Source organism: Schistocerca gregaria, chromosome 2, assembly GCF_023897955.1.
Source record: "Schistocerca gregaria isolate iqSchGreg1 chromosome 2, iqSchGreg1.2, whole genome shotgun sequence".
Taxonomy (NCBI): Eukaryota; Metazoa; Arthropoda; class Insecta; order Orthoptera; family Acrididae; genus Schistocerca; species Schistocerca gregaria.
In genome coordinates, this window is record NC_064921.1 from 654,746,240 (window position 1) to 654,770,259 (window position 24,020).

At 40.5% G+C, this 24,020-nt stretch overlaps 1 protein-coding gene across 4 annotated transcripts in view; it reads right to left on the reverse strand.

Annotated features, from left to right (window-relative positions):
- The window catches only part of LOC126334689 (uncharacterized), a 405,460-nt gene that overhangs the window by 195,523 nt on the left and 185,917 nt on the right, over positions 1-24,020 (reverse strand). For all 4 annotated transcript variants that reach the window (XM_049997175.1, XM_049997176.1, XM_049997173.1 and 1 more), the window contains 2 exons: positions 15,069-15,195; positions 13,761-13,885 (listed from right to left, as the gene is read on the reverse strand). In XM_049997175.1, coding sequence (XP_049853132.1) covers positions 13,761-13,885; positions 15,069-15,195 — 252 coding nt within the window. The remainder of the gene's footprint in view (positions 1-13,760; positions 13,886-15,068; positions 15,196-24,020) is intronic.

Below are 24,020 nucleotides of genomic sequence, written 5' to 3' on the forward strand. Positions count from 1 at the left end.
TCATCTCAGGCAATTCTCCAAACTGTTCACCTCCAACTCCTGTTTTGACTTGGACTACCATTATCCAACACACCAACAAGAGCCTCCTAACCGCACCTCCCCCTCCATCACTTCATAGCTGACAACCCCGTCTTGCAGACCAACTAATTTATCACACTGTCAGAAACTCACTCCCACCACCTTAAAGAATCCAGCTCTTAAATAGACCAAAAGCACACTCATGAATGTTTCCGCCAAAAGCCTTAGTCCCATAAAAGTATCAGTCCTTTCCAAAGGGCTTACCTCTTGCCCCACTTCCAAATTCAATCATGCTGGACTTGTTAAAGACTACCTCTCCTTTTCCCAGCCCCTACAGCAAAAATATCTTTTGCAATCAACCCTTCCAATCAGACTCAACCCAAAATCAATACTGAACCCTGCATGACTCAGTTCAATCATCCATCCAACTTTGATTCATGCCCATTGCCCTCAATCATTCCCTTTTAACATTCCAAAATTTCTTAACTTTAAACCGTGCCTCAAATTAATTCCCCTAATCCCTCAACATGGAAACCAACCTTTTATCTGCATAAAGAACCACAATCCACCATCTGCAAGCTGATGATGGCCTTATAATATTACCTGCTGACAAAGAGTCCACCACTGTGATTTTGAACTACAGGGATTACCTAGCAGAGGGACACTGCCAGCTGTCAGATTCATCCACCTACAACCTCTGGCACAGTGACCCCATTCAAAAAATCCAGGAGAATCTCCAGTTCCTCCTCAAATCCTTGGGACCATCCCAGAACCCCCCCCCCCCCCACTCTCTCCCCCTCTCCCCCCCCCCCCCCCCCAACCCACTCCTTCCACCCTACCACTCAATGACTTCTACCTTCTACATGCTTCCAACAGTCTGTAAACCCAACCAAAGAGGATACCCTATTTCGATGGTTACTGTGCCCTCATAGAGAGAATCTCTGCTCTCATGGACCAACACTTACGACTATCGACCAACATCTACAACCTTATATAGAAAACAAACCAACCACTTCCTCCACCAACTCTTCACATTTCCTGTTCCATTTACCACACGGCACCCTGCTTGTCACTGTTGATACCACCTACCTTTACACTAACATCCCCAAAGCTCATGGCCTTGCCACTACTGAACACTACCTTTCCCAATGCCCACCTAACACCAAACCTTCAACCTCCCTACTGGTCACCATGACCAACTATATCCTTTCCCATAATTACTTCTCCTTTGAAGGAGTCACCGAGAAACAAATCCATTGTACAGCAATGGGCACACGCATGACACCAAACTATTAATGAGTCATATACAGGAATCCATCCTAACTACCGTGAATTCTAAACCCCTCAAATTCACCAATGACATCATCGTCATCTGGATTGAGGGTCAGGTAAGCCAATCTCCTTCCTCCAGAACTTCAACACCTTCTCCCTCATTAGCTCCAGCTAGTCCTCCCCAACTCATCAAGCCGTCTTCCTTGTTGCTGACCTTCGCCTCAAGGATGAACACGTCAGTACCTCCATCCATATTAAACCTACCAATTGCCAGCGATACCTCCACTTCAACAGCTGCCTACTATTCCATGACAAGTCCCTTCCATATAGCCTAGCCACACAAGATCAACGCATCTTTAGTGACAAGCAGTTCCTCTCCAAAGATAACAAGGGTCTCACTGAAGCCTTCACAGACCAATATTACCCTCCCAACCTGGTGTACAAACAGATGTCCTGTGCATTCTCTCTTCAGTCACCTGCCATTTCCTCATACCAAACCACTCAGCCACAAAGGTAAAGGAGCACGCCCCCAGTGACTCAGTACCTCCCAGGACTGGAGTAACTGAATTACATTCTCCACAAGGGTTTCAACTACCACTCATCATATTCTGATATAAGGAATATCTTACCCGCTGTTTTTTCCACCCCTCCCACAACTGTATTCCACCACTCAATGAACCTATGCAATATTACTGTCTAATCCTAATCCACTCCTGCTCCCAACCTGCTGCCTCATGGCTCATATCCTTGCAATAGACTAGGTGCAAGGACCTGTCCTATACATTCTCCTGCCACCACATACTCCAGTCCTGTCACAGGCATCTCCTATGCCATCAAGGATAGAACTACCTGTGTAAGCAGTCATGACATCTACAAATTAAGCTGCAACAATTATACTGCTTTCTACATTGCCATGACAACTAAAAGGCAATCTATCTGCATGAATGGCTACAAATAAAATGTGGCCAACAAACAGCTGGACCACCCAGTTGCTCAACATGCTGCCCAGCAATAAGTGCTTCATTTCAATGACAGCTTCACAGCTTGTGCCATCTGGATCCTTTGTACCAACACCAGCTTTTCTGAATTGGCAGGTGGGAACTCTCCCTGCACTATATCTTATGGTCTCATAACACCCTAGACAAAACCTTCACTAGTCCCTTGTCCTCCACCTACCTGTCCCTTCCCAGATTCCAATCCAACACTACACAGCCTTCTATTCCATCAATGTGCCAATTAGTCTTTTTTCCCTTCTCTGCTATGAGGGGGTATTGAATAGAATTGGAGAGAAGAGAAATTTGTGGCACAACTTGACTAGAAGAAGGGATCGGTTGGTAGGGCATATTCTGAGGCATCAAGGGATCACCAATTTAGTATTGGAAGGCAGCGTGGAGGGTAAAAATCGTAGAGGGAGACCAAGACATGAATACACTAAGCAAATTCAGAAGGATGTAGGTTGCAGTAGATACTGGGAGACGAAGAAGCTTGCACAGGATAAGGTAGCATGGAGAGCTGCCTCAAACCAATCTCTGGACTGAAGACCCCAAACAAACACACACACACACACACACACACACACACACACACAAACACACACACACACACACTTTCAAACAATGGAAAATCCAATATGACTTTACTGGCCAAAAGCTTATATTGTAACAGCCTTTTTGTTGTACCTATTTGTGGCTCAGCATCTCTGCTATATGGATAGGCATACCTGTACTTTGATATATGAGAGGATTATATTCGTAGTTTTTGAATTAACTGAGGAATCATTTCTCAAAGAACTATCTTGCTGAGTATCTTTCTGTGTTCCAAGGGGATACATACATCAGCCAAAAAAAGGTAAGGGTGAGAGGAGTGATAGAGGGGGTGGGGGAGGGAAGGAGAGAGAGAGAGAGAGGGGGTGGGTGGGAGAGAGAGGGCGGGAGAGAGGGGGGGGGGAGAGAGGTGGAGAGATAGAGGGGGGGAGAGAGGTGGAGAGATAGAGGGGGGGAGGGAGAGAGAGAGGGAGAGAGAGGGAGAGAGAGAGAGGGAGAGAGAGTTATCAACAGTGATCTCTCAAGTGAGGCTTCACAAAAACTGAAAAATAATTTAATAATTTATTGTTCCTGTCCCTTGTTCTGTCACTTTAATCTTCTGAATGAATTGAAAACAGTTACTACAGCAACCTGTGAAGCATAGTTAACAGTTGAAAATATATAAGGATGTAAACAGGAAATGATCAAATCCCAAAAATAATGAATGATGGAGTTGAACAGTTCATTTCTAATACAATAAGAGTACCTTTAAATGAATTTCATACATATTTCTTAAAGACAGATTCTTCATAGTGGCATGAAAATGAAGATGTCATCAATGTTCTACACCTAGTTACTAAACTACGGCTTGTAAATGATCCAGTTCAGACAGGCTTCACATTCATGGAACACTGTAATAGAAAAAACAAGGATCAGTAGCTACATTTGATTCTCAGCTTGTGCCTCAGCAGTTCATAAGGTTCCAAGATGAAACAGACACTGTACTGATGAATGAGTACTTCTAAAAGAAAATTTGATTTTGTCACCATGTCTGCATGACACACTTAGTTAATAATAGGTTTATAGGTGAAGAGATTGAAGAAATATAGACAAGATAGGACAAATAATTCAGATAGCAAAAGGAAATGAGAATTTAATTGTGATGGGGGACTGATATTCAACAGTAGGAAAAGGACGTTAAGGAAAAATAGTAGGTGAATATGGACTGAGGGAAATGAATGAAAGAGGAATAAACTTAGAAGAATTTTGGATTGAATGTAATTTAATCATAACCAACAATTAGTTTAAACTACTAAACAAGGCTGCATATGTGGATGAGGCCTGGAGACACTAGAAGGTTTCAGATTGATTATATGATGGCTAGACAGATGTTTAGGTGGTGGTTCTTGTCTTCCTTCCAAAGACTGGTTTGATGCAGCTCTCTATGCTACTCTATCCCGTGCAAACTTCTTCATCTCTGAGTAACTACTGCAACCTAAATCCATCTGAATCTGCTTAGTGTATTCATCTCTTGGTCTCCCTCTATGATTTTCACCCTCCACACTTCCCTCCAATGCTAAATTGGTGATCCCTTGATGCCTCAGAATGTGTCCTACCTACCGATCCCTTCTTCTAGACAAGTTGTACCACCAATTCCTCATCTCCCCAATTATATTCAGTACCTCCTCATTAGTCATGTGATCTACCCATTTAATCTTCAGCATTCTTCTGAAGCACCACATTTCGAAGGCTTCTATTCTCTTCTTGTCTAAACTATTAATTGTCCACGTTTCACTTCTGTACATGGCAATAGTCCATACAAATACTTTCAAAAGAGACTCATCTACTACTTTAAGTGTCGTATTTCCTAATCTAATTCCCTCAGCATCACCTGATTTAATTCGACTACATTCCATTATCCTCATTCTCTTTTTGTTAGTGTTCATCTTATATCCTCCTTTCAAGACACTGTCCATTCTGTTCAAATGCTCTTCCAGGCCCTGTGCCATCTCTGAGAGAATTACAATGTCACTGACAAAGATCAAAGTTTTTATTTCTTCTCCATGGTTTTTAATTCCTACTCCAAATTTTTTTTGTTTCTATCACTGCGTGCTCAGTATACAGATTGAATAACCCTATCTCACTCCCCTCCCAACCACTGCTTCCCCTTACACGCCCCTTGACTCTTATAACTGCCATCTGGTTTCTGTACAAATTGCAAATAGCCTTTCGCTTCCTATATTTGACCCGTCAAACTTCAGAATTCGAAACAGAGTATTCCAGTCAACATTGTCAAAAGCTTTCTCCAAGTCTACAAATGCTAGAAAAGTACATTTGCCTTTGCATAATCTATCTTCTAAGATCAGTGATAGGGTCAGTATTGCTTCCCGTGTTCCACCATTTCTACAGAATCCAATCTGATCCTCTCCAAGGTTGGCTTCTATCAGTTGTTCCATTTGTCTGTCCAGAATTCATGTCAGTATTTTGCAGCTGTGACTTATTAAACTGATAGTTCAGTAATTTTCAGTCCTGTCAACACCTGCTTTCTTTGAGAATGGAATTATTTTATTTTTCTTGAAGTCTGAGGGTATTTTGCCTGTCTCATACATCTTGCTCACCAAATGGTAGAGTTTTGTCATGGTTGACTCTCCCAAAGCTATCAGTAGTTCTGATGGAATGTTGTCTACTCCTGCAGACTTGTTTCGACTTAAATCTTTCAGTGCCCTGTCAAATTATTCATGCAATATCATCTTCATCTACATCCTCTTCCATTTGCATAATACTACCCTCGTAGTACATTGCCCTTGTGTAGACCCTCTATATACTCCTTCCACCATTCTGCTTTACCTTCTTTACTTACAACTGGTTTTCCATCTGAGTTCTTAATATTTATACAGGTGGTTCTCTTTTCTCCAAAGGTCTCTCTAATTTTCCTGTAGGCTGTATCTATGCTACCCCTAGTGATATATGCCTTTACATCCTTATATTTGTCCTCTAGCCATTCCTGCTTAGCCTTTTACACTTACTATTGATCTCATTTTTGAGACGTTTGTATTCCTTTGTGCCTGCTTCATTAATTGCATTTTTATATTTTCTCATTTCATCAATTAAATTCAATATCTCTTCTGTTACCAAAGGATTTCTAATAGCCCTCGTCTTTTTGCCTACTTGATCTGCTGCTGCCTTCACTATTTCATCTCTCAAAGCTACCCATTCTTCTTCTACTGTATTTCCGTCATCCGTTCTTGTAAATCGTTCCCTAATGATCTCTCTGAAACTCTATACGACCTCTGGTTCTTTCAGTTTATCCACATCCCATCTATTTAAAATGCCACCTTTTTGCAGTTTATTCAGTTTTAATCTACAGTTCATAACCAATAGATTGTGGTTAGAGTCCACATCTGCCCCTGGATATGTATTACAATTTAAAACCTGGTTCCTAAATCTCTGTCTAACCATTATGTAATCTATCTGAAATCTTCCAGTGTCTCCAGGCCTCTTCCATGTATATAACCTTCTGTCACGATTCTTCAATCAAGTGTTAGATATGATTAAGTTATGCTCTGTGCAAAATTCTACCAGGCAGCTTCCTCTTTCATTCCTTACCATCATTCCATATTCACCTACTACTTTTCCTTCTCTTCCTTTTCCTGCTATTGAATTCCAGTCCCCAATGACTAATAAATTTTTGACTCCCTTCACTATTTGAACAATTTCTTTTATCACATCATAGATTTCTTCAATCTCTTCATCAGCTGCAGAGCTAGTTGGCATATAAACTTGTACTACTGTGGTAGGCATGGGCTTCGTATCTAGCTTGGCTAAAATAATGCATTCACTATGCTGTTCATAGTAGCTTACCTGTGCTCCTATTATTTGGTATGAAACCTACTCCTGCATAACCCCTAGTCAATTTTGTATTTATAACCCTGTATTCAACTGACCAGAAGTCTTGTTCCTCCTGCCACCGACCTGCATTAATTCCCACTATATCCAACTTTAAAGTATCTATTTCCCTTTTTAAATTTTGTAACCTGCCTGCCCGATTAAGGGATCTGACATTCCACACTCCGATCCCTAAAAGATCAGTTTTCTTTTTCCTGATGATGACGTTCTCCTGAGTAGTTCCCGCCCAGAGATCTGAATGGGGGACGATTTTACCTCTGGTATACTTTACTCAAGAGGATGCCATCATACAGTAAAGCTGCATGTCCTCAGGAAAAATTACAGCTGTACTTTCCCCTTGCTTTCAGCTGTTCACAGTAACAGCACAGCAAGGCCATTTTGGCTGATGTTACAAGGCCAGATCAGTCAATCATCCAGACTGTTGCCCCTGCAGCTACTGAAAAGGCTACTGCCCCTCTTCAGGAACCAAACGTTTGTCTGGCATCTCAACAGATACCCTTCAATTGCCATTGTGGCTGCACCTATGGTATGGCTATCTGTTTCACTGAGGCAAGCAAGCCTCCCCACCATTGGCAAGGTCCATGGTTCATGTGTGTGTGTGTGTGTGTGTGTGGGGGGGGGGGGGGGGGGGGGGAGGAGATTTAGGTACTAGATTTAACATTGTAAGACATTTCCAGATGTGGACTCTAACTTCAATTTATTGGTATGAACTGTAGATTAAAACTGAATAAATTGGGAAAAAAGGTAGGAAATTAAGGAGATGGGACCTGGATAAGTTGAAAGAACCAGAGGTTGTTGACAGCTTCAGAGCGAGCACTGGGGAATGATTGACAAAGAGAGAGGAAAGGAATACAGTAGAAGATGAATGGGTAACTTAAAGAGATGAAATATTGAAGGCAGCAGAGGATCAAATAGGTAAAAAGACAAGACCTAGTAGAAATCCGGGGAAAAAACAAGAGATATTGAATTTAATTGATGAAAGAAGAAAACTTTAAAAGTGGCAAATAAAGCATGTGAAATGGATTTAAAAAAAAATTAAAATTTACATTGCCAGGAAGGGCAAAATTGCTAAGCAGGAACAGATAGATAACAAATGTAAGTATTTAGAAGAATATTTCACTTTGAGAAAGATAGATACTGCTTACAGGAAAATTGTGGAAAAGAAAAGCAGCTGTACGAATATTAAGAGCTCAGATGGTAGACCAGTCCCAAGCAAAGAAGAGAAAGGTATAAGTGGAAGGAATATATAGTGTGTCTGTACAAGGGAGATGAACTTGAAAGCAATATTATGGAAAGTGGAGTGAAAGTAGATGAAAATGAGATGGGAGGTACGATACTGTGAGAAGAATTTGACAAAACTCTGAAAGATCTAAGTCGAAACAGGGCCTCGGGAGTAAATAATATTCTGTCAGAACTACTGACAGCCTTGGTAGAGCCAGCCATGTAAAACTCTTCCATCTAGTGTGCATGTACGGGACAGGCGAAATACCCTCAGACATCTACAAGAATACAGTAATTCCAATTCCAAAGAACGCAGCTGCTGACAGGTGTGACAATTATCAATCTATCAGTTTAGTAAGTCATGGTTGCAACATACTAACACAAATTCTTTATAGAAGAATGGAACAACTAGTAGGAGCAGAACTCTGGTAAGATCATTTTGGATTCTGGAGAAATGTTGAAACATGAGAGGCAAAACTGACTTTACAACCTACCTTAGAAGATCAATTAAGAAAAGATAAACCTACATTCATGGCATTTGTAAACTTAGAGAAAACATTTGACAGTATTGATTGGATACTCTCTTTGAAATTCCAAAGGTAGCAAGGGTAAAAAAAACAGGGAGTGAAACCTATTTCCAACTTGTAAAGAAACCAGATATCAGTTAAAAGAGCCAAGGCACGTGAAAGCAAGGCAATGGTTGAAAACGGAGTGAGACAGGGTTGCAGTCTATCCAGATGTTATTCAACATATACATAGAAGAAGTAGTAAAGGAGCCAAGGAAAAATTTGGAGTAGAAATTAAAGTTCAGGGAGAAGAAATAAAAACTTTGAGGTTTGCTGATGACACTGTAATTCTGTCAGAGACAGCAAAGAACCTGGAAGAGCAGTTGAATGGATCAGATGGTGTCTTGAGAGGAGGATATAAGATGAACATTAATAAATGCAAAACAAGGATAATGGAATGTAGTCAAATTAAATTAGGTGATGCTAAGGAAATCAGATTAGGAAATGAGACTCTTAAATCAGCAGATGACTTTTGCTATCTGGGCAGCAAAATAACTAATGATGGCTGAAGTAGAGAGGATATAAAATGTAGACTGGCAATGGCACAAAAAAAATTTCCAAAGAAGACGAATTCGTTGACACTGAATATACACTCCTGGAAATGGAAAAAGGAACACATTGACACCGGTGTGTCAGACCCACCATACTTGCTCCGGACACTGCGAGAGGGCTGTACAAGCAATGATCACACGCACGGCACAGCGGACACACCAGGAACTGCGGTGTTGGCCGTCGAATGGCGCTAGCTGCGCAGCATTTGTGCACCGCCGCCGTCAGTGTCAGCCAGTTTGCCGTGGCATATGGAGCTCCATCGCAGTCTTTAACACTGGTAGCATGCCGCGACAGCGTGGACGTGAACCGTATGTGCAGTTGACGGACTTTGAGCGAGGGCGTATAGTGGGCATGCGGGAGGCTGGGTGGACGTACTGCCGAATTGCTCAACACGTGGGGCGTGAGGTCTCCACAGTACATCGATGTTGTCGCCAGTGGTCGGCGGAAGGTGCACGTGCCCGTTGACCTGGGACCCGACCGCAGCGACACACGGATGCACGCCAAGACCGTAGGATCCTACGCAGTGCCATAGGGGACCGCACCGCCACTTCCCAGCAAATTAGGGACACTGTTGCTCCTGGGGTATCGGCGAGGACCATTCGCAACCGTCTCCATGAAGCTGGGCTACGGTCCCGCACACCGTTAGGCCGTCTTCTGCTCACGCCCCAACATCGTGCAGCCCGCCTCCAGTGGTGTCGCGACAGGCTTGAATGGAGGGACGAATGGAGACGTGTCGTCTTCAGCGATGAGAGTCGCTTCTGCCTTGGTGCCAATGATGGTCGTATGCGTGTTTGGCGCCGTGCAGGTGAGCGCCACAATCAGGACTGCATACGACCGAGGCACACAGGGCCAACACCCGGCATCATGGTGTGGGGAGTGATCTCCTACACTGGCCGTACACCTCTGGTGATCGTCGAGGGGACACTGAATAGTGCACGGTACATCCAAACCGTCATCGAACCCATCGTTCTACCATTCCTAGACCGGCAAGGGAACTTGCTGTTCCAACAGGACAATGCACGTCCGCATGTATTCCGTACCACCCAACATCCTCTAGAAGGTGTAAGTCAACTACCCGGCCAGCAAGATCTCCGGATCTGTCCCCCATTGAGCATGTTTGGGACTGGATGAAGCGTCGTCTCACGCGGTCTGCACGTCCAGCACGAACGCTGGTCCAACTGAGGCGCCAGGTGGAAATGGCATGGCAAGCCGTTCCACAGGACTACATCCAGCATCTCTACAATCGTCTCCATGGGAGAATAGCAGCCTGCATTGCTGCGAAATGTGGATATACACTGTACTAGTGCCGACATTGTGCATGCTCTGTTGCCTGTGTCTATGTGCCTGCGGTTCTGTCAGTGTGACCATGTGATGTATCTGACCCCAGGAATGTGTCAATAAAGTTTCCCCTTCCTGGGACAATGAATTCACGGTGTTCTTATTTCAATTTCCAGGAGTGTAGATTCAAGTGATAGGAAGTCTATTCTGAAGGTATTTATCTGGTGTGTAACCACGTACGGAAATGAAACATGGACGATAAACAGTTTACATAGAAACAGAATACAAGCTTTCAAATTAGTGCTACACAAGAATGTTGAAGACTAGATGGGTTGACCATACAACTAGCGAGGAAGTACTGAACAGAACTGGGGAAGCAAGAAATTTGTGGCACAACTTGACCAAAAGAAAGTATCGACAGATAGGACACATTCTGAGATATAGGGGGCTCATCAATTTACACAAATTTAAAAAAAGTTTAGCATAACACCGGTTCCTAGAACTCCTGAAGATAGACTGTGGATATTGTATCACAGACACAGTCCCTTTGACTGTTCAGAGATATCACTAAACCCGCCCAAAGATGTAAACAACCATGCATGAGCAGCACCTATTACACAAAGGGAGTTTGGCAGCCAGTCAGTACCAGTCATTCCACGAGGAAGGAGGTACATGGCTCATGTTCTCTGTAGTTCAACGATGCCTAGACGGTCAATATCATGGTTCGACCACGTCCGCATTGTTACTTTTGTGCGAGGAAGGGCTCTCAACAAGCGAAGTGTCCAGGTGTCTCAGAATGAAGCAAAGTTATGTTGTGCAGACATGGAGGAGATACAGAGAGACAGGAACTGTCCATGATGTGCCTCACTCAGGCCGCCCAAGGGCTACTAATGCAGTGGATGACCACTACCTACAGATTACGGCTTGGAGGAACCCTAACAGCAACGCCAGCATATTGAGTAATGCTTTTCGTGCAACCACAGGAAGTTGTGTTACGACTCCCAACTGTGCACAATAGGCTGTATGATGTGCAACTTCACTCCCAACGTCCATGGCGAGGTCCATCTTTGCAACCACACCACCATGCAGTGCGGTACAGATGGGCCCAACAACATACCAAATGGACTGCTCAGGATTGGCGTCATGTTCTCTTCACCGATGAGTTTCACATATGCCTTCAATCAGACAATCATTGAAGACGTGTTTGGAGGCAACTCCGTCAGGCTGAACACCTTAGACACACTATCCAGTGAGTGCAGCAAGGTGGAGGTTCCCTGCTGTTTTGGGGTGGTATTATGTGGGACCGATGTACGCCGCTGGTGGTCATAGAAGGCGCCATGGCTGTACAATAAGTGAATTCCATCCTCCGACCGATAGAGCAACCATATCAGCAGCATATTGGGGAGGTGTTTGTCCGCATGGACGACAATTTGCACCCCCATCATGCACATCTCATGAATGGTTCCCTTCAGGATAACGACATTGCTCAACTAGAGTGGCTAGCATGTTCTCCATACATGAACTCTGTCAAACATGTCTGGGATAGTTTGAAAATGACTGTTTATGGAGAACGTGACCCACCAACCACTATGAGGGATCTACGTTGAATCACCATTGAGGAGTGGGACAATCTGTACCAACAGTATCTTGATGACCTTGTGGACAGTATGCCATGACGAATACAGGCATGCATCAATGCAAGAGGACATGCTACTAGGTATCAGAGGTATCAATGTGTACAGCCATCTAGAGCAGTACCTCTGAAGATCTCACTGTATGGTGGTACAACATGCAATGTATGCTTTTCATGATAAAAACAGCAGAAATGTTGTTTATGTTTATCTCTATTCCAGTTTTTTTGTACAGGTTCCGGAACTCTCAGAACTGAGGTGATGCAAAACTTTTTTTGATGTGAGTAGTATTGGAGGTAAGCACGGAAGGTAAAAATTGTAGTAGAGGGAGACCAAGAGATGAATATAGCAAGCAGAGTCAGAAAGATGTAGGCTGCAGTAGCTATTTGGAGATGAAGAGTTTCACGCAGGGTAGAGTAGCACAGAGAGCTACATCAAAACAGTCTTTGGACTGAAGACCACAACAAAAAAATGTTGAAAAAAGTTTTTTGTTGAGAAGCTCCTTTTGCATAAATATTTTTGAGATAAAAAGTAGATGCAACTTTATACCATTCCATAATTTTTCAAATGCAGACACACCCCTTACCCTTTCCCCACAGAGCCAAAATCATGCACAGCTCATTCTTTTGTGCAAAGAAAGTGAATTAGTGAGGAGAGCCTCCCTAAGCATTAAGTTTAATTTTTCAAAGAAATGAGAAAACCCCAAGTTCTGTATAAAGTTTCTGACAGTATAATTTAAATAAATAAATACATAAAAATGATTAAAAGTTATCTTGAAAACTAGTTGTTAAACCAAGTAAATAAAAAAAACTTTCCATATGATAAGCATGCATTGTACATTTTATCAAAATATCAAAGAGATAGTCATATTTCTCTTTTTTTTGCCCAAAAAATGTATGAATTACATACAACTTAGTTTTTATATATGTTATATAATTATAAAAAGGTTAAACTGGAATGGGGATTGAGTGACTACCCAAAAAGAATGAGGAACGAAGGAACTAGAATTAGAACAAGAAACAAGCCCAGCCAAACTAGACCAAGGTTGAAATGAGACTAGCCAAAGTGAATGGTTAGTGACCATCCCAGGAAGAAGAGTGGCTGAAGTGAATGCTGAATGATGATTTAGGGAACAAAGCTGACCACAAGCAAAGTAAATTGTGAACAACAGTTCTTCAGAAGTCATTCCTCAGTCCTTCTGTTCACTTCAGTGAACCATTTCTTTGAACCCGTATATTTGTGTATGACCTACCTTTACTTCACATCATATCTTCTCCATTGCATCCCATGGAAGAGCATGAACATCCTGTTCCACCATGCTGATAAATCAGCTACTGCTGGTGTTGTTGGTGTCGTCATGAAATTTAGTTCCTGAATTGACAGACTATATACCACCAGTGGAACTCACACACATCAATATGACCAATTTTCCAGTATATTTCATGTCAGAATGCTGTGATATCTTTTACTGCTCATATCATTGATTTACCTGATTGAGTTCCACATAATGTGAAGATATTTCAGCTTGTGGCTATAAGTGTTTGCAATATAAATATGACAGAAAGGACAACAGAGAAGAAACAACTTATGGAAAGTTAAGACAAGAACAGAAAACAAGAAATTGAAATAAATGCACCTGGTTGTTACTTGTAACTGTAGAATGGTGCAAACCGACAATAAGAGGAAAAAGTTTCCGTCAATGAATTTTCTTTCTCTGGGAGAATGCAGATGTAAACCTGTTTCAAAATATGTGTGTCTGAAAATATAAATCACATGTCATGAGCAATACTAACCCCATTGCTTGTAAGAGCAAGAGTGTGTTGGCGCCCACAAGCAACAGCGCTCACCTCCACCTTCAGATTTGGGAACAGTGAGAGGCCATGAGGAGTGCCAAAGCGAGACATTGTTGGACCAGTACCTGTAAATGAAAAGAGGAAAACCTTCAACACTACTTGAACATAAAAATAAATATTAAAACAACAAAACTAGTTGTTCAGGGAGGCTAGCCTGTCATTCTCCACAGCAAAAAAAACTTCACAAATGTCTAAATGAATAAAAATGTTCTAAATTGCCTCGTGTCTCATCCCAGTTATAATAAAGGGATGAAAAAGGACTGTTGCCTTGATTGTCAGATGACTCCATACAATACAAAATTCTGATGGAGAAAGGGTCAAGGGAAGCAATGACTAGATAAAAACAGGGCAAAATATGAAGGAAAAAAACCACTAACAGAATTAATTAAGTGCAAGAAAACGGAAACAATACATAAGAGAGGATTGGCAGAGACAGAGATGTACTGTATGGTCATAAAGAATAGAAGAAAGAGGGTAGGGAAAAGAAAACGACACGTGCAAACATATAACGAGAATGACACAAGAAAAGAGAATGAAGACACAAAAATAGGGACTATGATTTCTTTCTTTGTATTACAGGTGTCTCGATTTCACATATACCCTTACAATTCCCTAGACCCTGTTGCGGCAGATTTCTTTCTTGACAAACATTCACTGTGTTCTCACCACCTTCCAACTTGTACATCTAGGTGAGTCACTTGCCTGTCATCATCAGAGTTCACTCACTTTTCTTTTCCTGAGTTCTCATGAAATACAACTGAATCAATCGAATGTCTCTTTTCATCATTTATTATTTCATGGTACGTTTACAGTTTTCTAGCCAAATTTGCCATTAAATGAAGCCACTAACTTAGCTACACAGCTGAAATATTACATCAATCACACCAAGAAAACCATTCAAATCATTCATCATTTAATCAACCGTGCGAGACAGTCCCCAACAAAGACTAAACATTATACATACATTGTGCCATCCTGAGTTAACATAATCCATGATTCAGGCCTTGAGGTGAAAAGCCATTAGCTACTTCCCTGTTTGATACAACAAAAAATTGCTAGCTGGTAAACATTAAACAACGGAAATGAAGGAATAGAAAGAGTAATTATACCTATTACAGTATCAATATTAGCTCCTATTCTCTAACAATAAAGCTAATCGTAAGCAAAACCAGAAAGTCAGGCAAGCATTCTTTGCATTATAATGATGATACTTTATGACTTTACAACAAATATAAATACTAAACTCACCCAGGCATCCTTGAGCTGCATTTCCCCAAGTATACACAGTAGAATTACGAACAACAGCAACATGAGCAAAACCAGCACTCAACATGTTTGTTGCCACATTCACAGCATTTTTTTTAAATGGAACATCCTGAAAGTGTTAAAATTATGATACACAACTGATAATTATGCAATTTTTTTAAAGACATAATTTCATATATAACACATTAGACACATAATTTATCTATCTACCTTGTCATATCAATAAGTCACAGTTGGAATCTGTGTAACACTTTGTAGGGATATGAAATAGAATAAGCACACAGGCTCATTTATGAGTAAAGCACGTGGTAGACTTCAGTTTAATACTAGAAAACCTGGGAAATACAGTCATTCTACAAAGAAGATTGCTTACAAATCACTCCTGTGACCCATCCTATAATACTGATCAAGTGTATGAAACCCATATCAAATAGGACTAAAAGGGGATACTGAACGTATACAGAGAAGGAAAGCACAAATGATCAGAGGTTTGTTTGATCCAAGGGAGAGTGGCACAGAGACACTGAGAAAACTGCCAGACTCTTGAAGATAGACATAAACTACCTCATGAACACATACTTACAAACTTTCAAGGACCATCTCTAAATGATGACTCTAGGAATATACTACAATCCCCTATATATCATTCCTATATAGATCATGAGGGCAAGATTAGATTAATTAAAACACGCACAGAGGCATTTAAACTGTCATTATTCTTGCACTCCTCATGTGAATGAAACAGGAAAAGCCCTAATAACTGGTCAATGAGGTGTACTGTTTGCCATGCAAATTCACAGTGGTTTGCAGAGTAAAGACACAGACGTACATATACTGACCTACAACTATATAATGTTAAGGATACACAAAGTGGTAAAATTAAAGAGGGTAAATAGTCTGAATTAAACAGTAGTTAGTTTACCACTTTGTACATCCTCAACATTATATAGTTGTAGGTCAGTATATGTACACCTTGTTACTAGGCTAACATAAAAAATATTTAGATTGCTTGTCATATATATTTGGGATCAGGTGTTTTTGTGTCACTATGGCACAGTTAGATACTATATGTATGTTGCGATTGTGTAATGGCATGGGCTTTGAGTTGCTTTCAATACTTTTTTTTTGTGGTGTTTATCCCTTTACGTAAGATAAAGGATCCTGCAGATTGTACAGCCTACCATGTTAGATGCTGTGATCGACTACTACATATAAATAACATTGTGCTAAATTACTTTTATATATATCTGTACACCCTCTGTACCTATTATCATAGGTTGTTTTTATCATTATTTTAGATTGTTGGAGTGCAGTTTCAGTCTTTCTGTAACTATGATGTTGTTGTTGTTCAACGTTACTGCCCTCTTATGCAATGGTGTCTCGCGTAATAATTATAATCACAAAAAATATAAAAAATCAATTTTACAATTGTATTGTATATGTACAATTATGTATGTAGTAGTATAGTCTTTCAGTTTCTTAATTCTAATTTTTGATTTACATAAAAAAATACATATTTCTGTAATTCTTCTCTCCTACTCCCTCCCACCCTCCCCCATGTTTTTCATACAACTGAGAAATTCCTCCCCCCTCTTCACTTTTCATACAATAAGTATAGATTACTTGCCACCTCTTTCCCTTATATTCTTCTCCCATTCTCCTCCTCTTCCCCCCCCCCCCCCTTTTTCAAATACACAACACATAAAGCTCTTTATTCATGGGATGTGTAGTGCTTTGATGCTATACATTGTTATTATATCTAGTAAATAGGCTTTTAATTTGTTTTTGTAATTGTTTGTGTGAAAGACTGTAACAAATGACATCTTAATTGGAAGCATGGGACTGGCATTCTGCAATGTATGTACAACAATATTTTGATTGTTTTAATGTTGTATTGAGAGGAAACTTTCTTTGTTATCATACCTTATCAACTACGCATTGCTATCTAATTTTAAAGCTGTAAACAATGTATACCAGTGTTCTGGGTTGTATACCAATGTTTGGTTTGTTTGTATATATCAACTAGAGACTAGTTTTGTTAAAACTTGACAATGGGTGCCATATAGCACCTGTTATTGTACATTATGTAGATCCTGTATTGTTGCTTGTGTTTCTATACAACATTAATGCCCTCTAGTGACAGAATGGGTTACCAGGCAAATGGGGCAAGGTTGTGTTAGCAAGTTAGTAGCGTGTCAGTCTAATACGAGAGTACAGCATGTTTTGAGATGCTTTTTTTGGAACATTGTACAATTATGTGGAGCATTCCATATGGGAGCTTGCTGTGCTGTGCTTGGTACACTTATGGTGAGGTCATTATATGTGTTTATCTCATGTAAGTTTGCACCATGATAATGAGTAAATATACACATATGTGTTTAATTTTCAGACTTGTAAATTTATATCAGCTACATCATCATTGTGTCTCAACAGGACACAATAAGATATAGAATGATTGGTTGGGCAAGCATGGGCATAACTTGCAGTGACTCGGTTGTGCCATTATTGCCTCAGTTGCCTGGTCCAATTATTTCTCTTACTAAATGTTGTCCCAACCCCCATGAACCATGGACCTTGCCGTTGGTGGGGAGGCTAGCGTGCCTCAGATGGCTGTACCGAAGGTGCAACCATAACGGAGGGGTATCTGTTGAGAGGCCAGACAAACGTGTGGTTCCTGAAGAGGGGCAGCAGCCTTTTCAGTAGTTGCAGGGGCAACAGTCTGGATGATTGACTGATCTGGCCTTGCAACACTAACCAAAATGGCCTTGCTGTTCTGGTACTGCGAACAGTTGACAGCAAGGGGAAACTAGACGATGTTGTTATCAGGAGAAAGAAATACTGGCATTCTACGGATCGGAGTGTGGAATGTCAGATGCCTTAACGGGGCAGGTAGGATACGAAAATTTAAAAAAGGAAATGGATAGGTTGAAGTTAAATATAGGGGGAATTAGTGAAGTTTGGTGGCAGGAGGAACAAGACTTTTGGTCAGGTGAATACAAGGTTAGAAATACAAAATCAAATAGGGGTAATGCAGGAGTAGGTTAAATAATGAATAAAAAAAATAGGAATGCGGGTAAGCTGCTACAAACCAAACAGCATAGTGAACGCATTATTGTGGCCAAAATTGATATGAAGGCCACACCTACCACAGTAGGACAAGTTTATATGCCAACTAGCTCTGCAGATGATGAAGAAATTGATGAAATGTATGATGAGATAAAAGAAATTATTCAGGTAGTGAAGGGAGACGAAAATTTAATAGTCATGGGTGACTGGAATTCGAGAGTAGGAAAGGGGAGAGAAGGAAACATAGTGGGTGAATATGGATTGGGGGAGAGAAATGAAAGAGGAAGCCGTCTGGTAGAATTTTGCACAGAGCATAACTCAATCATAGCTAACACTTGGTTCAAGAATCATAAAAGAAGGTTGTATAGATGGAAGAATTCTGGAGATACTGACAGGTTTCAGATAGATTATATCATGGTAAGACAGATATTTAGGAACCAGGTTTTAAATTTTAAGACATTTCCAGTGGCAGATGTTGACTCTAACCACAATCTACTGGTTATGAACTGTAGATTAAAACTGAAAAAAAAACTGCAAAAAGGTGGGAATTTAAAGAGATGGGACCTGGATAAACTGAAAGCACCAGAGATTGTACAGAGTTTCAGGGAGAGCATAAGGGAACAATTGACAGTAATGGGGGAGAGAAATACAGTAGAAGAAGAATGGGTAGCTTTGAGGGATGAAGTAGTGAAGGCAGCACAGGATCAAGTAGTTAAAAAGATGAGGACTAGTAGAAATCCTTGGGTAACAGAAGAAATATTGAATTTAATTGATGAAAGGAGAAAATATAAAAACGCAGTAAATGAAGCAGGCAAAAAGGAATACAAACGTCTCAAAAATGAGATCGACAGGAGTGCAAAATGGCTAAGCAGGGATGGCTAGAGGACAAATGTAAGGATGTAGAGGCTTATCTCACTAGGGGTAAGATAGATACTGCCTACAGGAAAATTAAAGAGACCTTTGGAGAAAAGGGAACCACTTGTATGAATATCAAGAGCTCAGATGGAAACTCAGTTCTAAGCAAAGAAGGGAAAGCAGAAAGGTGGAAGGAGTATATAGAGGGTCTATACAAGGGTGATGTACTTGCGGAGAATATTATGGAAATGGAAGAGGTTGTAGATGAAGATGAAATGGGAGATACGATATTGCGTGAAGTGTTTGACGGAGCACTGAAACCCTTGAGTCGAAACAAGGCCCCAGGAGTAGACAACATTCCATTAGAACTACTGACGGCCTTGGGAGAGCCAGTCCTGACAAAACTCTACCATCTGGTGAGCAAGATATATGAGACAGGTGAAATACCCTCAGACTTCAAGAAGAGTATAATAATTCCAATCCCAAAGAAAATTACCGAACTATCAGTTTAATAAGTCACAGCTGCAAAATACTAATGCGAATTCTTTACAGATCAATGGAAAAACTAGTTGAAGCCGACCTCGGCGAAGCTCAGTTTGGATTCCGCAGAAATGTTGGAACACGTGAGGCAATCCTCACCTTACGACTAATCTTAGAAAATAGATTAAGGAAAGGCAAACTTACATTTCTAGCATTTTTAGACTTAGAAAAAGCTTTTGACAATGTTGACTGGAATATTCTCTTTCAAATTCTGAAGGTGGCAGAGGTAAAATACAGGGAGCAAAAGGCTATTTACAATTTGTACAGAAACCAGATGGCAGCTATAAGAGTCGAGGGGCATGAAAGGGAAGCAGTGGTTGGTAAGCGAGTGAGACAGGGTTGTAGCCTGTCCCTGATGTTATTCAATCTGTATATTGAGCAAGCAGTAAAGGAAACGAAAGAAAAATTCAGAGTAGGTATTAAAGGCCATGGAGAAGAAATACAAACGTTGAGGTTCACCGATGACATTGTAATTCTGTCAGAGACAGCAAATGACTAGGAAGAGCAGTTGAACGGAATGGTCAGTGTCTTGAAAGGAGGCTATAAGATGAAAATCAACAAAAGCAAAACGAGGATAATGGAATGTAGTCGAATTAAGTCGGGTGATGCTGAGTCAATTAGATTAGGAAATGAGACACTTAAAGTAGTAAAGAAGTTTTGCTATTTAGGGAGTAAAATAACTGATGATGGTCGAAGTAGAGAGGATATAAAATGTAAACAGGCAATGGCAAGGAAAACGTTTCTGAAGAAGAGAAATTTGGCAACATCGAGTATAGATTTAAGTGTCAGGAAGTCGTTTATGAAAGTATTTGTATGGAGTGCAGCCATGTATGGAAGTGAAACATGGATGATAAATAGTTTGGGCAAGAAGAAAATAGAAGCTTTCAAATGTGGTGCTACAGAAGAATGCTGAAGATTAGAGGGGTAGATCACATAACTAATGAGGAGGTATTGAATAGAATTGGGGAGAAGAGGAGTTTGTGGCATAACTTGACAAGAAGAAGAGACCGGTTGGTAGGACATGTTCTGAGGCATCAAGGGATCACAAATTTAGCATTGGAGGGCAGCGTGGAGGGTAAAAATTGTAGAGGCAGACCAAGAGATGAATACACTAAGCAGATTCAGAAGGATGTACGTTGCAGTAAGTACTGGGAGATGAAGAAGCTTGCACAGGATAGAGTAGCATGGAGAGCTGCATCAAACCAATCTCAGGACTGAAGACAACAACAACAACAACAACAACAACAACAACAGCAATTACAACAACAACTGTTGTCAGATGTATGGTCACGATTCCCATTATATATTCTCCAACTGATGTTTTACATTTGAAAATGACAATGTAGTTCATTGAAACTGATAATAGAACCCCTTTATTTTAAAGAACAGTTTTATGTACTGTGACTATGACTACACTACTGTAGTGCCAAATAAACATTTAGTTCACTAGCACCTAAAATGCATGTTTGGAAAGTAAGGTTACAACAGGTATTTACCTGCAGTGGACATCTGTCAATGTCAAGTTGGTATTATTGTATTATGTGGAAATTCTGCTACAAAGAACAAGTGGTGGCAAAGATAATTCAATTGAATACTTGTTGGAGAATTGTGTGTATACACAAACCCAGCAAATCTCTCTTCCACTCAGCGACTATTGCATATCCTTATACGGTTTCAGAGAAATTGCATATGTGTAATGTGATGTCATATTTTACAGTGGAAAAGTGGTGTAGGGAGCTTAAAGTTAGCTGAAGAAAGAGTTATGAAAAACAAAGGAGCTACTGACAACCGACTGTGCTATTGGCACTACATGCACTTCAGAACTTGTAAGGGGTGTCCCGCGATTATATGCCTAATAAATGATGACAAATAGAAGAAGTAGACAGTGTTAAATTCTTGGGATTGTGGCATGATAATAAATTCAGCTGAGAGGAGCACACCACAGAACTGCTGAAGTGTCTAAACAAATCTCTATTCTGAATTCTGTCAAACATGTGGGATATAAAAATGAAAAAGCTGGCATACTATGCTTACTTTCACTCCATAATGTCATATGGGATTATTTTTTGGAGTAATTCACCAAGTCAAGCTAAAGTTTTCCGGGTAAAAAAACATGCAATAAGAGTTATATGTGGTGTGAACTCAAGAACATCCTGCAGAGGCCAGTTTAGGGAACTAGGGATACTAACATACTGCTTCCCAATATACTTATTCCTTAATTTAATTTATCATTAAAAATATATCACTTTTTCAAACCACGAGTGCAGTTCATGGAATCAATAACAGAGATAAAAATAATCTTCATAAGGATTTGAAGTCACTTACTCTTGTACAAAAAAGGTGTGCCTTTTTCAGGAACAGACATTTTCAATAACTTGCCAGTAGAAATAAAAAGCTTAACAATAAATGAAATTCGATTTAAGAGAAGTCTAAAGGATTTATTGGCGGCCAACTCCTTCTACTCCACTGATGAATAAACTTCTGCACCATTTCAGTGCAGTAATCTGTTCATTGTGAATAAGTATTGTAGTAGTTCTATTTTATGTTTATTACCTTTAAATAATTTTTTTTTTTTAATTTTAAATTCAGTGCATTAATGCGATCTTAGCAAATGAGTTTTGTAAAATGATCCTTTCATACAGAGTCCATTAAAAAAATGGCATTAGCTTATTTGTTTTAGTTGTAAATATTTGTTATTTATTATTGTTTTTCTGACATGTTCTAGATCCTGGATGACCTCCTCACTACGTATCAAGTAAATCTAATCTAATATATTATAATCATAGGTACTGTCATCTTTTTCAGTACTCGTTTTGGCATGTTCAGTGAAAGCCCTCTGGCCTTTTAACATTAGCCAACATGGCCTAGCTGTGCTCGTACTGCAATCAACTGATAGCAAGAGAACCTACAGCAATTGTTTTTGCTGAGGGCATATATGATTTAATGATGAAGGCATTCTCTTGGGTAAAATATTCCAGAGGTAAAATTGTCCCCCCATTTGGAATTCCAGGTGAGGCCTACTCAGGAGAATATCTACATCTACATCATGGAATGATAGATCCCTTAGTTGAGTAGAGGGGTCGGAGAACAGAAAAAGGAAACTAGATAGGTTGAAGTTGGATATATTAAGAATTAGTGAAGAGCAGGACTTCTGGTCAGACAGATACAGGGTTATTAATATGAAATTAATTACGGGCAATACATGAGTAGATCTAATAATGAATACGAAAATAAGAGTGCAGATAAGCTACTATGAACAGCACAGTGAGTGTAGTATTGTAACCAATATAGACACAAAGCCAACACCCACCACCATAATACATGTTTATACGCTAACTACCTCCACAGATGAGGATACGGACAGAACGTATGATGAGATAAAAGAAGTAACTCAGATATTTAGGGTAGAGGAAAATTTGATTGTGATGGGAGACTGGAATCCAACAGCAGGGAAAGGAAGATAAAGAAAAATAATAGGAGAATACAGACCACTGGAAGGAATAAAGAAGGAATCTGACTGGTAGAATTTTCCAGAGAGAATGATTTAATCATTGTCTGAGGATCATGTAAAAAGGCTGTATATGTGGTAGGGACATGCAGACACTGGAATATTTCACACTAATTATATAATGGTATGACAGAGATTTTGAAATCAGATTTTAAACTGCAAGACATTTTCATGAGCGACCCCACCAGGGTAGCCAAGAGTACTAATGCGCTGGTTCCTGAACTTGGGTAGGTGCGCCGGCCCCCGGATCGAGTCTGCCCAGCAGATTAATGAGAAGGGCCAGTAGGCCGGCCAGACTGGATGTGGTTTTTAGGTGGTTTTCCCACATCCTAGTAGGTGAATACCGAGTTGGTCCCTATGTTATGCCTCAGTTACATGATTCACAGACATTTGAAAACGTTTGCACTACTCCATGGCTTACACTAGACGCAGACAGCTGGGGTGCACTAATTCCGGCCTGGGATGTTTCAGGTGGTGGCAGAAAAGGCATCCAACCACATTCTCTAACAGTGACACATCAACAGTAACAAGGCCGACCCCACATTGCAGCGGTACTAAGGCCTCAAGTATGTGATGGTGTTGACTATGCTCAGAATTCATTGGTTACTAGTGAGCCCAGCAACGCTCCGAAATTGCTAAATATGCAAGGGAATTGGATATACGTCCTAATCACCCCCATCCCCCCCACCACCACTTTCTCTCTCCATCTTTCTCCTACTCCCATCCCACTCTCTCTCCACCTTCTCATTCTGACCCCTATCTCTGTCATCACCTTCCCCCCACACCTTGTATATCTCTTATCCCACACTCACTCTATGCATCTCCTCCTCCTTCCTTCTCTGTTCGTCTCTTCCTCCCCCCCTCTCCCCAAGCTTATTTGTTTATACAAACAGAACTTTGATTGGGAACAGAAGTCAAAATGACAGGGTAAATTGGTTGGAATTATTAGTACAAGGGGTATGAGA